This window comes from Diorhabda carinulata, chromosome 9 (genome assembly GCF_026250575.1).
Source record: "Diorhabda carinulata isolate Delta chromosome 9, icDioCari1.1, whole genome shotgun sequence".
Classification (NCBI taxonomy): domain Eukaryota; kingdom Metazoa; phylum Arthropoda; class Insecta; order Coleoptera; family Chrysomelidae; genus Diorhabda; species Diorhabda carinulata.
Window position 1 is genome coordinate 2356928 of NC_079468.1, and position 13960 is coordinate 2370887.

General features: G+C 30.0%; 2 protein-coding genes across 10 annotated transcripts; one reads left to right on the forward strand and one right to left on the reverse strand.

Moving 5' to 3' along the window:
* Window positions 1-918: 918 nt before the first annotated feature.
* LOC130898333 (solute carrier family 66 member 3) lies at window positions 919-3289 on the reverse strand. 2 transcript variants are annotated; one of them, XR_009059884.1, is made up of 5 exons: window positions 2869-3081; window positions 2587-2809; window positions 2409-2529; window positions 2070-2352; window positions 919-2012 (listed from the first exon to the last, which is right to left on the reverse strand). XR_009059884.1 is itself a non-coding variant. In XM_057807571.1 (4 exons), exons 1-4 carry the CDS (start codon window positions 3033-3035, stop codon window positions 2225-2227), a joined length of 639 nt encoding a protein of 212 aa, XP_057663554.1. In that variant the 5' UTR covers window positions 3036-3289; the 3' UTR covers window positions 919-2224. The 2 variants fall into 2 exon arrangements, 1 of the variants encoding a protein (XP_057663554.1); XM_057807571.1 differs by having other exon boundaries at window positions 919-2352; window positions 2869-3289.
* LOC130898332 (protein LSM14 homolog B-A) lies at window positions 3118-13469 on the forward strand. Of its 8 annotated transcripts, none has more exons than XM_057807566.1 (7): window positions 3118-3616; window positions 4480-4833; window positions 7081-7292; window positions 7351-7641; window positions 7699-7973; window positions 8057-8391; window positions 11694-13469. In XM_057807566.1, exons 1-7 carry the CDS (start codon window positions 3496-3498, stop codon window positions 11699-11701), a joined length of 1596 nt encoding a protein of 531 aa, XP_057663549.1. In that variant the 5' UTR covers window positions 3118-3495; the 3' UTR covers window positions 11702-13469. The 8 variants fall into 8 exon arrangements, with proteins under 8 accessions (XP_057663549.1, XP_057663552.1, XP_057663551.1 ...); XM_057807569.1 differs by having other exon boundaries at window positions 3133-3616; window positions 8057-8220; XM_057807568.1 differs by having other exon boundaries at window positions 3334-3616; window positions 4480-4929; window positions 7093-7292; window positions 8057-8220.
* The last annotated feature ends 491 nt before the right edge of the window (window positions 13470-13960 follow it).

Sequence of the window (13960 nt, forward strand, 5' to 3'; positions counted from 1 at the left end):
TAAAATTGTACAATTGTACTAGCTCTGGCAACACTGTAGGTAAATATAATCAGCTGACGGGTTGCTTCATTTGTCTATGGTTTTGTGAACATTAAAAATTTATTCCACTTAAATGGCTGTCTATCATTAATTCTTATGAACAGCATCATAAATAGATTATTGAGCCTCACGGTTTTTATATCATTTAGATTTCAGTATGAAAATAGCTCATTAATATTGAACTTTAGTGCAAAATCCGTGTAAAGTGATAAGTTTGATTAAACATCGAGAATCTACTACAATACAATGAGATTATTATCATGGAAGAATTAACGTACAAAAAAATAATAACAATCTATTATCTCTAAATTTCGTTCTGTGTTGGGATCATCAATCAGCTGATGGGTGATCTACCTGATCACGGGTTATAATGTCCAGAAAGTCCTAATATTAATGTTTATGAATCTAGAAATTGGAGCTTCTACCTTGGGATTCTCGAAGCTTCCTCACATTATCGGTTTTTGAGTTAATGTATCAAAAAATTGTTGAGAGTTCGACGAATCTCTCATTTGATTTGACTCTTACTCTATGATCTAACACAAATTTAGTTCTGCCACTTACCAATCGTGGCGCTAGTGTAATAAAAAGGTGTCATTACTGTCAATTGTCAGATAAATAATCATCTGTTTTTAATTTTCCCAAACGTTTTCCTGGTGTGTGTTCTTGATTGGGAAGAATTTTATAAAATTCGATGCCAAACATCAAATTATCCCTTGAGTGAGAATCATTTTCGGGCAAGTGATTTTACAAATTTCAATAGAAAACATTTAAAATATGTTTTGTGACTTCTGTTGTCTTTTTGATGTAAGCTGGAGACTTGATATTGGATAGATACAAAATATAAGAATCTAGAAGTAGGTAAAAAGAGAAAAAAACATTTTTTATGGTTTTATTTATAAACATATTTATTAAACCTTTCCATACATTGTTAACATTTATTAAATTTTATATCTTCTTAAATATTTGTTAGTTTAAAGAGCAGATGTCGGCATTCACAGTTAATTACTATATTGGTTTCATCAGAATTTAATCATTTATGTACATATCAATAAATAAAGAGATCTAAAATGGACGTTTTATTTTCCCTTCTCGAAAAATATCTACTGGAAATTTTCACTTTTTTCATATTTAAAACTATAAGTATTTAATACATTAAGTCGCTAAGAGTGTTTTAAACATCATTTTTTTAAGCCGAGAACAAAGAAAATTCCTCAAAAAATGATATAACTGCACCCTGGAGTGGTGTACGAACAACTATAATGTAAAACTGATATAATTTTTCGATAAAGGTTTTTAGAAAAGTAACTTTAACCAGACTAAGGGGTGTAAAAAATTATTGGGCGTAGGAGCGCCAAAATGCTAAATCTGGCCCTGATTAAATATGCAATTTTTTAAGAGTTTGAGAAACTTAAAGCCCACTGAGCTAATGTTGAGTTGGAGTTTCCAATACCATACAGTTGAATCCTGTATAATGAAAATTTGTTTTAAAGTGAAAATGTTTCAGGAACTTAAAACCCAGTGAGCTAATATTGAGAGAAATTTTCAATACCATACAGTTAAGCCCTGTATAATAAATATTAGTTCCGAAGTGACAATCTTATAAATATTAAAATTATGCCAAAGGTTAGGTTATTTTCTCAAAATTTACTATATTAATTGGAACCTCGTTGGATATGCAGAGTTCTTTGAGAATTTTAACAACTCAAAGCCAAATGAGCAGATAGGGAAACATAATAAATGTTTATTTTAAAATTAAAATTATATAAACAGTAAAATCACAATAATAGCTGTGTCTTAGAACTGACAATATTTATATCTTCTACAAAAACAAATCACTTTGAAAATCAGAGAGTCTCGTATTTTAATAAGTACACTTCTTGTCTTTTTGCTGGTTTTTATGATTAGTAAATAGTATAAAGAGTAATAAAATTATATACAATATGTCTTGGTTCTAAATTTATAAGTTTATATTTCTAAATCGTCTTGATTTTAGGTCTCTTCTGTTTTTTCTTATAATTTTTGAAAGAGACCTAAAATCAAGACGATTTAGAAACATAAAAATACATGAAAGGTCTAAGAAATTGAAGAAATTTGAAAGTTTTGTACTGAAAATTTACTTGAAAATAAAATTTTGTAAAAAATATGGGTAACTAGTATATGGCACATTATCTATATTTATTTTTTTTTATTCCTGTTTATGATGTTTGTACCAATAGGCAGCTAACATCACAGAGCTACTCAAAAATGTATTAATGGTAAAATTTAAAAGTAATGTAAGATCCATGGATTCAATGCAAATTGTAAACACCCTAGCTGAAAAGAATAATAAACAATATTACTTATATTAAATAAAACTACTAGATACTCACTAAAATTGGTAAAAGCTGAAATGAACCATGTAACAACACTCACTGATTCGGAATTTTTCGTTTTTAAGATCTCGTAGAGTTGTACAACTTTTGAAGAAGCTCCAATTGGAGTACAGAGAGGCTAAAAATAATTAAAATCACACTGAAAATTCTATACAAAATAATTAAAATCCCTTACAACTAGAAAGGATAAAAGACCTAAAGGTACAATTCCTAGTAACAATGCAGCTGCTATGAACAAATAAATTATAGAGCCTATAATACTGGTTAAATTAATTATTTGTTTATAATGTAATACACATATGATAAGTATTATTTCTTGGAATAGGATTATAGGATATTCCAAATAGTTCAATAATGCATATCCACTCCTAAAATTATAGGACATCATAATAGTATAACTGAAACAAAAATAAATAATGTTATAAAGTTTATAATTAATTTATAATTATCGATTTACCTTGTAAGCTCCATTAACAAACCCATGATACTAATGCCTTTGGCACTCTTTACTTTCAATACTGTTAAAATTTGAGGGATTTTTAATATAAAGCATATTGAAATTGTAATTATACTTAAAAAATTCGAAAATACTTGTAAATATGAGTTGTCAACGTGTAAGGACATTATTACTTAATTAAACAATATTTTTGGAAACTGTTTTGAATCTTGACAATTATCTAACCTTGAATTATCTGACATTCAATTTGATTGACAATCTGGTAATTTAACAAGCAACAATCATACTATTTTTCGGGTTTAATCATAACATTATATGGAGTAATTTTCTGCTTTTGATACAAAATTCTGATTAAAACAAATATTTATAACTAATAGAAGTAAAAAAGTCACTAGTTACAATTCATAATGATCATATCACTAACCGCGCTTGGGATAGTTTACTAAAAACAACCTTTGATAGGTTCATTCGTAAAAAAATGACTTATAAGTTTTGTCAGCTGTTTAACTTAGCCGCCATCTTTCAGTTGCCGTTGTCGAAGTATAGTAAATGTCATTCATTAAAATTTGCTTCTAATAGAAAGCCAGTTTAATCATCGCCATCCTTGGATAAAATATTTTATACAAGATGACGACTGGAATGCCCGAGCTGGGCTCCAAAATTAGCCTAATATCGAAGGCAGATATTCGTTATGAAGGACGTTTATTTACAGTTGATCCTCAAGAATGTACAATAGCTTTGGCGTCCGGTAAGTTTGATAGAAATTACGTATACATTTTTAGTTATCTATTTATGAATAATTCATACATTGAGATAATTTAAAAGATATCATTAATTGTTTAATATAAGTACGAGCTACATAAAACTAACTTTTTATAGAAAAAATTTAATAAAGAGATATAGGTTTAATAAATATAAATTTAGCTATATGCATTTATGCTAATTTCGTTTTATGAATATGATGCACTATTGAGAAAACTAAATTTTAATCTACAAATTTATTCAAAATATGCTATTAATTATCTCTGTATTTGTATTGTCAGTTAAATTTTTTGTTTGCGTTGTTTTTTCTTTACGTCTGATATCTGTTTTTTAATTGTCCAGCAATTTTTTGTATAATCAGAAAAATGAACTTTTTGATTAATCGGTTTTTTGAAAAATACAAAATTTGAATACCTTTGAACATTTTAAATTAGTTAATAATTTAAATTTCATTTTATAAAAATCAAAATTGCTAATGTTTTGAACTGGCATAATAAAAAGTTTTTAATAAAAACGATCCGTTTTTAGTAAGTTAATGAAACAGTATAATGTTTTTCTATATTTTTTTTTATATAAATGTATTGTGAAGTCTACATATTCTAGTAGATTTATAAAATTATTTACCCAGTGAATTTGGTGAAAATAAAAGTTATTTCAGGATTTTTCAAGATATTTATTTTAATTATCAAAATTAACATTTTAAATATAGATTTTTTTACTTATAACAAAAAGTATGAACCTATATGTATTTTAATAGTTGAAAAAATATTTTATTTCTATTGGTATAACAAAAAGTTTCTTTTATTATAATTAAATAGTTGAATACTTGCAACTATTTTTTGTTTCTAGTTCGTTCTTTTGGTACAGAAGACAGAGAAACTCAATACCCTGTACCAGCACAAAACCAAGTGTATGACTACATCCTTTTCCGTGGTACAGATATAAAAGACATTCGTGTAATAAACAATGTCAGTCACCCACAGCCCCTTAATGATCCAGCTATCATGCAACTCTCTGTTCCTCCTACATTGGGTGGCCAGACATTTCAAAGTCATCCAGTTTTGGGTCCCATGGGACCTCAAATGGGACAGTTTGGTGGAGCTTATGGTGGTATGGGTGCAATAGGAACAATAGGTACTGGAGCAATTGGAACTTCACTGGGTATGCAGAGTTCTTCGAGAAGTTTGAGCAACTCGAAGCCAAGTGAGTTAATATTGGGTTCAAGTTCTCAATCCAATACAGTGAAACCTCCCGCTCATTCTCCTACCGGTATTGAACCAATCCAAACAAACAGCCATGGTAAAATGTTTTAATCAATTCATTTTTGTTTGCTTTTTGCTTGCTTTGCTTAGTTTAGCTCCAATAGAATAGAATCAGCTCCAAGGTTTGTTTAGATATAAAATATTGAATGAGTTCATTTAATAATTTTCATAACTTTCCATTATTAGAATGAAAGTATAGTTAGTTGTACCATGTAGACATTATCCTTTATTTATACCTTATTAAAAAAACAAAAGATGTTTTTTATTAATTGCCTTCATTAAGGAAATAACAATTTACCTTTTGGCACTACAGCTCCATGTGAGTCTTTGCCTCTTTGATAATTTGCTTCCAAATTGGTCTGTTCTTCACCAACATTCCCCATCTTCTCACATTCATTGCAAATGAACTTGATCAGTTCATCTGAGACAGGGTATGCCTTTTTTTCTACTGCTGTATATTTTGGCATTCACGATTCTTTTAGGCATCTGTTTGTCTTCTATTTATTTAACATAGCCGAACCATTTCAACATCCGGGTTTAATAAATTGGATGTTTTCATTACCTAGTATTTCATCAATGTCTCTATTATTTCAGGTTCTTCAGTCTGTTTAATTCATTCTAATTCCTCCATATATGTTTCAGATAATTTTTCTCTCAAATATTCTTGTTTTTTTTGTAATCGCCCAACATTCACCATCATAAGTATGATTCTATTAGATTCGCGTAGATTTTCTTTTTGTTAGTAGCTTCTTTTAAGGAGTTTCAGGTTCACAAAATAGGATCTTTTACAAGTTTTTACTCTTTCGTTTAGGTTAGTGCTTGGTTTGCCTTCGTTCTTTATATTTTCTCCAAAATATTTTAAATTCATTAATAACTAGGCCAAGCTCTTTAAATTTTCTTTCTATTTTAAAAGTTCTATCAATCTTTATTTCTGGCTGTTATTGTGATATCATCTACATATGCACATATTTTGGTTGATTTATAAATTATAGTACCACTCTGATATATTTGGTTGATTCCTTTGTTGAGTAGTAATATAAAAAGTATACTTTGAAGATTATCTCCTTAAAATAATTAACAATTTACTAATTTAATTATCCTAAATCCAACTAACTCACCTGCAAGTAGGATACATTCTTTAATCACAAACATAAAGTATATTTTAGAGTTTACAGTAATCCCTCATATAACATGGTAGATTGGTTCCGTGTTGTAGGAGTTTTTAGGACCCCGTATTGCGGATATATTATCCATGTTTAATTGCTTGTCAGAAGAAACTGTTCCAATTCCTTCAGAATCTAAAGGAATTTTTAATTTTCCATCATATAGAGTTTAGATGATTGAAAATGTTTTGGGCTTTTGTTTTTATTAAACGACCATTTATAGGAATATTATTTTGATTGCAATCTTTTATGCAACCAGGGCACCCTGGTTGACATGATTCCAGCCCTTGTGATCTGAAACAAAAAAATTTGAAAAATTTGTAAAGATATCGCCATCGCATTGACCTTAGCCAAAAAAAATTTACAAAATGGCGTCAACATGAAATATCATTTTTTGCCTCCTTTTTTTGAGTTTTTCGATTTTTTAAAAAATACTTCCAATTGAATTTTTTTTAAATGCAAGGCAGGCGTGATAGAGCTATATATAAAAAATATTTCCATTAAATCTAAATTTCAAAGGAATTGATCGGATAGACATAGACATATTCTTAAGAGTCTAAGCTTTGAAAATATGCCAAAAAATAGATTTTTTCAAAGTTCTAGACCAGAATACCTCCTTAAGGTCTGCAACGATCTATACATTACAACACTCTCAATTTGACTTTCATTCATCATCAAATAGTTCATATTTACTCATGTGTTAACTTATTTAGCTTTCGATCCTTTGCTATTACTCTTAATTTTTTACCATTATTTAGCTGATCCAAAATATCAATTTCTTGTTGTAGAGAAATAAATTTCCTTATTAACTTCGGTTTTGTTTACTTTTCACTCGTCGTGGTTTAAAACTAAATATTTTATACCTTTTAAACAACACCCAACAACCCAAATTTTACAACTACCATCTCTTTGTAATAATATCATAATGTTGCATGAATTTCATACTAATAATGTAGTTAGGTTAGGTTAGCATTGCTTTTTGCTTTAATCCAACATAGATCTGTTCTACAAGGCTCAGTGTTCAGCTTCTGTTCTAGATCTAATTGGTGGATCAAGAAGTACAACACCGGCTAGTTTGAGCTCTAGAAAATCACCGACCATCGATCAGGGTGTTCAAGCTGGTGGATCCAGTCATAATGAGAAGAAAGTCGTGAAACCAATCCAACCTCCAAATCAGAAAAACCAAAGGAGATCAAATGAAAATAGAGATACTAGGGGTGATAGAGGTGACCACCAGGTAGGTTAAAAATAATTAGTATGATTCTTGAAATATTTTACAGGGATATATATTTCAGCAACAATCTCGGCCGTCTGGAGGAAGACCTCAACAGTACAATGCCCAGCATAATTACCAACATCAACAATCTTATTCGAATCAGGGATACCAACAAAATCAGAATCACAGAGGCAATTGGGTGAATAATAGAGGTCCAATGAGAATGAGAGGTAGAACCAGGGGTACTGGATACAGAAATAATCCATCTGGTAATGCTACAAGACCTAGGAATACCTTGAAATTTGAGAATGATTATGATTTTGAACAAGCAAATACGGAATTTGAAGAATTGAGAAGTCAACTAGGAAAGGTAATTTGTAATTAATGATCTTTGGTTAATATTGGTAATTAATTTTGCTCTAAACAGGTAAAAATAGATGAAGCCGGAAGCGTTAGTGCGAAAAGCAGCGACGTTAACGGAGATGTGGACAAAAAAGACGATTCTGGAAATGAAACAGGCGCTGGAGAAGCCGAACAAGATGAAGAACACGAAGTTTATTATGACAAGAGTAAGTCTTTCTTTGACAAAATATCTTGCGAAGCTGTCGAAAGAGCCAAAGGCAAATCGCAAAGGACCGATTGGCGAGTTGAGCGCAAATTAAATTCTGAAACATTCGGAGTAGCAGCTGCAAGAAGAGGAAGGTGGGTTTATATATTTTCATCCAAAGCGGCAATTCTTGTCTTAATGTGTAGTAACAGTAAAAATTTTCTAATATATTTTATAGTTACAGGGGTCGTGGTGGATTTAGAGGAATGGGTTACCGAGGTGGTTACCGTCCTAATTACCGACAACAATCTCAACAGAATAATCAACAACGCCGCGCAGCCGGACCGAGTAATGAGAACGTACAATCATCACAACAAATCTCACAACAACAACAACAACAAGGTAATCGATCAGATCAAATTGAAAAACCACAACCACAGGAGAATATTCATAATGATACAGATTCTGTCAAAAAGATCGTTATGCAGGCTATCGATTTGCCTCCGGAGTGTTCACAGGCTCAGGCTAAAAGTAGTGACAGTATCGGGAATGTACCCGAACCTGCCATGGCAGGTATATTATTAATAATTTCTAGATTAATGTGGGTTTATTTTATCCCAAACTTGATGTAAAACAACATATTTACTATGTTATTATGTAAATATGTGTCATCTTATTAGAAAATGCCTTCATACTAATCAAATAAAGCAAAAAGTTGCATAATATTAAATCCAAAGTGGTTGTAGAGAGAGTGAAATTTTTCAAACTTAAACTAAACTTTTTGAAAAACAAAAATATAAGAAAAATTGAACATTTATCACAGTCACTCGAAAATAACAGTTATTTGAATTGTTTTACATTAGTTTGGTTTCTGTTACTTTCAGTCCTTGCTTAATTTACTGAACTCCCTTGTTATTGACTCAAATCTGACTTGGAGTGCTCAGATCATATCTGGGGTGAAGGAAAATGATTCTATATGAGGTTCTGATGGACTGGACTACTCCAAAAAAGTCTTATCAGCACTTTAATCCTGCCAAATCCAGAGAGAATTTGGATCAAAGCAAAAATAAGCTACACATCTCCAATGGCTTCCTTAGAGAGCGGAGGTCGTTTCAGAAAGCAGAAACTGTTGATTCTGTAAGAGGAAGGAGGAAACTTCCACAACCATTTCATTTCAGAATGCTTTGGAGAATACCTGTAGGAACAAGAGGTCTAATCCCCTTTAAACTCAGAGAGATTCTATTAAATAGCTTGTTATCTATCATTCCATACTACTGGTCAAAGAGCCTCTCTGATATTAAGTCAGCTTTCTCTGCAAGTATCTGTTGTCATTAAGCATAATGACTATACAAGGAGGTCCTGAAAATGATATAAGAAGTATAGGCCTGCCACAAAAAGCTTTTAAATCATTGTATAAAATAAGGTCTCTCTAGAATAGAAAGATGTTCTGGGAAATTTAAATGTTTAATCAACAGATGCCTGCGAGTTTTTGGCTAAATAGAATAAGTAGTGAACACCTTTGAAACATAATGAAAGAAGAGAAAATAGACATAACGATTATAAAGAGAAAATTGAGATAGAAAGGTCATAAATTACGGAAACCAAACTTTAAATATAACCAAAGAAGAGTTTAATTATGATACAACAGGCAGACCTATATGAACATGGAGAAGAGCCATCAAGAAAGAACTATAACAGATAAACCTATAACTTTATAAGTTGTGTGACCAACTTAACCTTCTAGGAACGTCCAAAAACACAATAGTCATCTGGGAAGGTTATGGCTTCAGCATTTTAGGATGTGAAAGGAATATTGTTCATTGACTATCTCCAAAAGGGAGAAACAATCAATAGCGAATACTACGTAGAATTTTTGGATCATTTAAATGCATAAATCAAGGGAAAAGGGCCTCATATGTCGGAGAAAAAACCATTGTTTCACCAAGACAATGCACCGATTCACAAGTCGATGGCAATGATGATTAAATCTAACAAATTGCTTCCTCATCCACATTATCGTCCAGATCTAGCCCCTACAGACTTCAAAAAATGTTTGCTGGTAAGAAATTCAGCTCAAATGAAGTAGCAATTGCTGAAACTAAATCCTATTTCGAAGCAAAAGACAAATCCTTCTACAAGCAGGGCTTCGAGAACTTAGAGAAACGTTGGAATGATTGTATTGCTCTTGGAGGAATTGGAGGACATTGATGAATAAAATCGATTTTTGGCAAAAAAATGTGTTTTTCTTAGTCACATGACTTATTGAGTGATGTGTTAAGATGGAAAGAAGCTACAGAAATAGAACACAAAATTGGACAAAACCTACTTAATGACACTTGAGTAGTGACCACATCGTTGAAACATCAACATGTTACTTTTGCTGCACTGGGAGCTACATGATGATGATATGATGTGTTGCATCGTTACTCTATTCATTATATTTTCTCTTTTTGTTTTTATGTTCTTTTTACTTCCATTTCATTGTATCTTTCAGGAGTCTGTGTTTCTATTGGTATATCCTTATGCTTCTCCAAGTATTTATTATTTCTTCCTCATTTTCATGTTTTAATTTTTTTTATATTCCACTTTAGCTTTAGTTCATTTATTATCAAACGAAATAGGGCTGCCATCTACCAAAATATTAACTTTGTTAATTAGGACTGAAAGTAACTTCTCTAATTGGGTAATTTTAAAGCGTTTTTGAAATATTATTTTTTTTAATACAAAAGGATAGACCTGCTTTTACAAAGCAATATTATTAAAAATGGATAGATTTGTTTCTTTTTAATATAAAAATGTTTCATTTTTAATATTGAATGCATGTTGAGTATTGTCCTTGGGTACTAATGTTGGGCTGTTGATATTTCTCATTTAATTAAAATTTTTCAACTGTTTTATCTTGCGGAAATAATGACAAATATAATGTCATCGCTATTATTGTCCTTCTAGTATGTAATTTCGAATGGTGTTGAGGACTCAAAATAAAACTGTTCCAAGAGTTTTTTAAAATGCCAACGTTTGTGTTATAATGTACCATATATTTTTAGCCTTAATAAAGATCAAAGAAAAAGTCGAAACGTTTGCATTTTAATAAACTCTTGGACAGTTTTGAGTCCTCAACCTGCGACACCATTCGAGACAGATATAATATTAACGGCTCATCATAATTATTCTCAGAATCTGTGGTATGTTTTTCAAATTTTATTTCTTACATTGAATTATCCAGTTCTTAAAATCTAGTTAATTTTTTCATTATTGTTAAATTTAATACTTTGAGTTGTAATTTGTTGGAAATAATTCTTTTCAAATACATACGGATTCAAAAATTCATCTTAATGGTGATCATTATAGATCTATGTTGAATTGAATCTTTGCAATTATTCCAAGTTTCTAAATACTTTAAAACAAAAAATCTAAAATAGTTCCTAATCATTGATTTCGGTGGATGACTATTAGTAACAACTATCCACCATAAACTAGAATTGTCTGAATTATTAATCGTTTTATGTGCATTTAAAAGACCATGGTATACTAGTGCATCTATCTTCACATTCCAAATTGAAGAAATCAACAATCATTTACCCCTATCCACTTACTGCATAGGAAATATCTCATCAAGACTTAAACAACTGGAATTTTACACTGTTATTCCTGTTATATTTCCCATAGTAAATGCTCAAAAAGAATTTTATTCTAAATAAAGTAAAATTTTTATGTATGGCTATAATTTTGCAAATAAGTTTTGTTGAGTTATTGATAATATCTATAACTGAATCTGGTTGAAAAATAATTTTAAGAATTGGATGGGGGTGAAAGTACTTTTAATCATTTCCATTTCATGTTTCAATTTCTCTAATTTTTTATTTATTTTTCAGTGAAATAGAAGATCTGACAAGGCACACCTGACACTAGATTGAAAAAAAGTACACAATAAAAGTGTTTTAGTTATAAACAAAATACAACAATCTGTGATGGAGTGAGTTTGTAATATTAGAGAATGTTTTTGTTAGAATTACAAGTATTACCATGTTTTATTCTACAAAATTATCTCTCGGCTAAATTTTGTTAAGGTTGCGGCAGAGCCCTCCCGCATTATTTGTGTTTCCAACAAAAACTAGCTAAATGGAGAACTTTAGTCCTGGTGTCAGTATTATGATCTATAATTTTTGTCACGTTATAACTAAAACATATTAATATCAAAAGAATGGCTAAATAAGATGCGTTTTGATGTTGGCTCTAACAGTTATCGTGATTGAAATTAGGGATAGTTGTGAAAGAAAGAAAAATTAGGAGGAAACAAAAATTAATGGCACCAATTAAACCCTACCATATTTTGTGATGATTTTGGTCCATTTTATTTTTTTTTCTTAAATTGCGAAATAATTAAATATATATACTTATTATTGACACTATATTTACTTTTCACAGAAGGTCTCAAAAAATCTGTAGTTTGATTTAAGAAAATCCTGTAAAATTATATCCAAATCGAACATACTTTTTGGGATATTCTGTTTATTGCCAAAAAAACTATGGTGAAGTGTGATTTTTTTAAAAAGCCTGAAATTATATATGCCGAAGGAATATCTTAAGTCTTGTATCTTTTTGCATTAGTTCAAATGTACTAATCATTATACATTATTCTGATTTATGACATTACAATCCATTTAAACCTGAAGATACATTTGAACTACTTGATAATTGTTTTAAATTCATTACAGGCTTAAGATTCATTTTAGCATTTAGGCTGTTTAAAAATATTAATGACTCGTAGGATACTTCCATTTCTATTATATTTTTCTTTTTTTTTTTAAAAAAAAACTTAGGAAATTATATACTAATGAAGAGTTCGTGGTTTACATTAATGATTTTTTGTACTAATTTTGGGCCCTTTCCAATATAAATATTAACTGACTTTTAACGTTATTAATTATTCAAAAACAATGTGGTTGAGTACAAATTTATTCTAATTTCAGATCCTTTTTTCTCACCGACGTTCCTTAATGGTTCATATTTATTTAAAACACTATCATTTAAATACTTTTTTATAATCTTGTAGTCTGTTCCTTTGTCATAACATAACTTTCTGTTACTTTAGATCCATTAAATATGTTCGGTTCAAGAGTTGTTTCAAAATTTAATTTTTTATATCGTTAAATGAAACAAAAATTTCTAAATGCACTAATTTTCGCTGATATCAACCCATTAGTTTGTTCTGCATATTGTAGTGGTTGGTGCTAGATTGAATTTGACAGAAACTTAGCGAAATTTATAAATTTAAAGATTTCTTATATATTTTATATCGCTCTAAAAATGTAATAGAAATTACTTTTTTTGTACTCTAAGCTTTATATTGATTTAATTTTTGTGTGAATAAAGTTTTAGTTTACGAAAATTTGAATATGTGGAAGTATATGGGGAAAAGGCATCCGGGTAATAGATTTTTGATTTTGAAAATTTTGATGTTTTTTCGCATAAAATTTTTTTTTAATTATCGTGATCTGTTTGGGATAAATGTATTTCAAAGTGTGGCCTTTTACCCTTTTTTAGAAATGTTATCTTATTTTGATAATTTGTTATATATAACCTGATAATTATTAGTATGGACTTTTGTTTTATTAAGGTCATTTTGAAATAAAAATATCTGGAATAAATATTTGTTTCAATTCAATCAAATCAAATTTCCGGAGTGATATCGACCATCAACATTGATATTTCGAGATTGAGATGCATCTTTTGAGATTTTAAATGTGGCTCAATGTCTTAATTTGTCAAAAAAATTTACACGATATCTTTTAACCTTTAATTATTGCATAGTTTATAGCATCAATTAGTAAATCATCAAAAAAAAACAAGTTTTATCCATAAAAAAAAAGTTACCTTCAAGAGTGATACAATCAGTCCATAGTCTTCCAATGTTTCTGTGAGATTTTTATGAATCCATTTTTCACTGGCTTCTAAATAAGCTTCTGTTCCAACTTTTCTTTGGCATTTTTCAATGTCTTAAAACAAATGGTCTACAAGAGCCAGATCTGGACTTTTCTTGGGCATTTTTTAATGTCGAGTAGTCTACAAAGGCCAGATCTGGATAATATGATTGTGGAAGCAATCGTGGCCTCTGTGTAGGAGTGAATCAATGTATCAC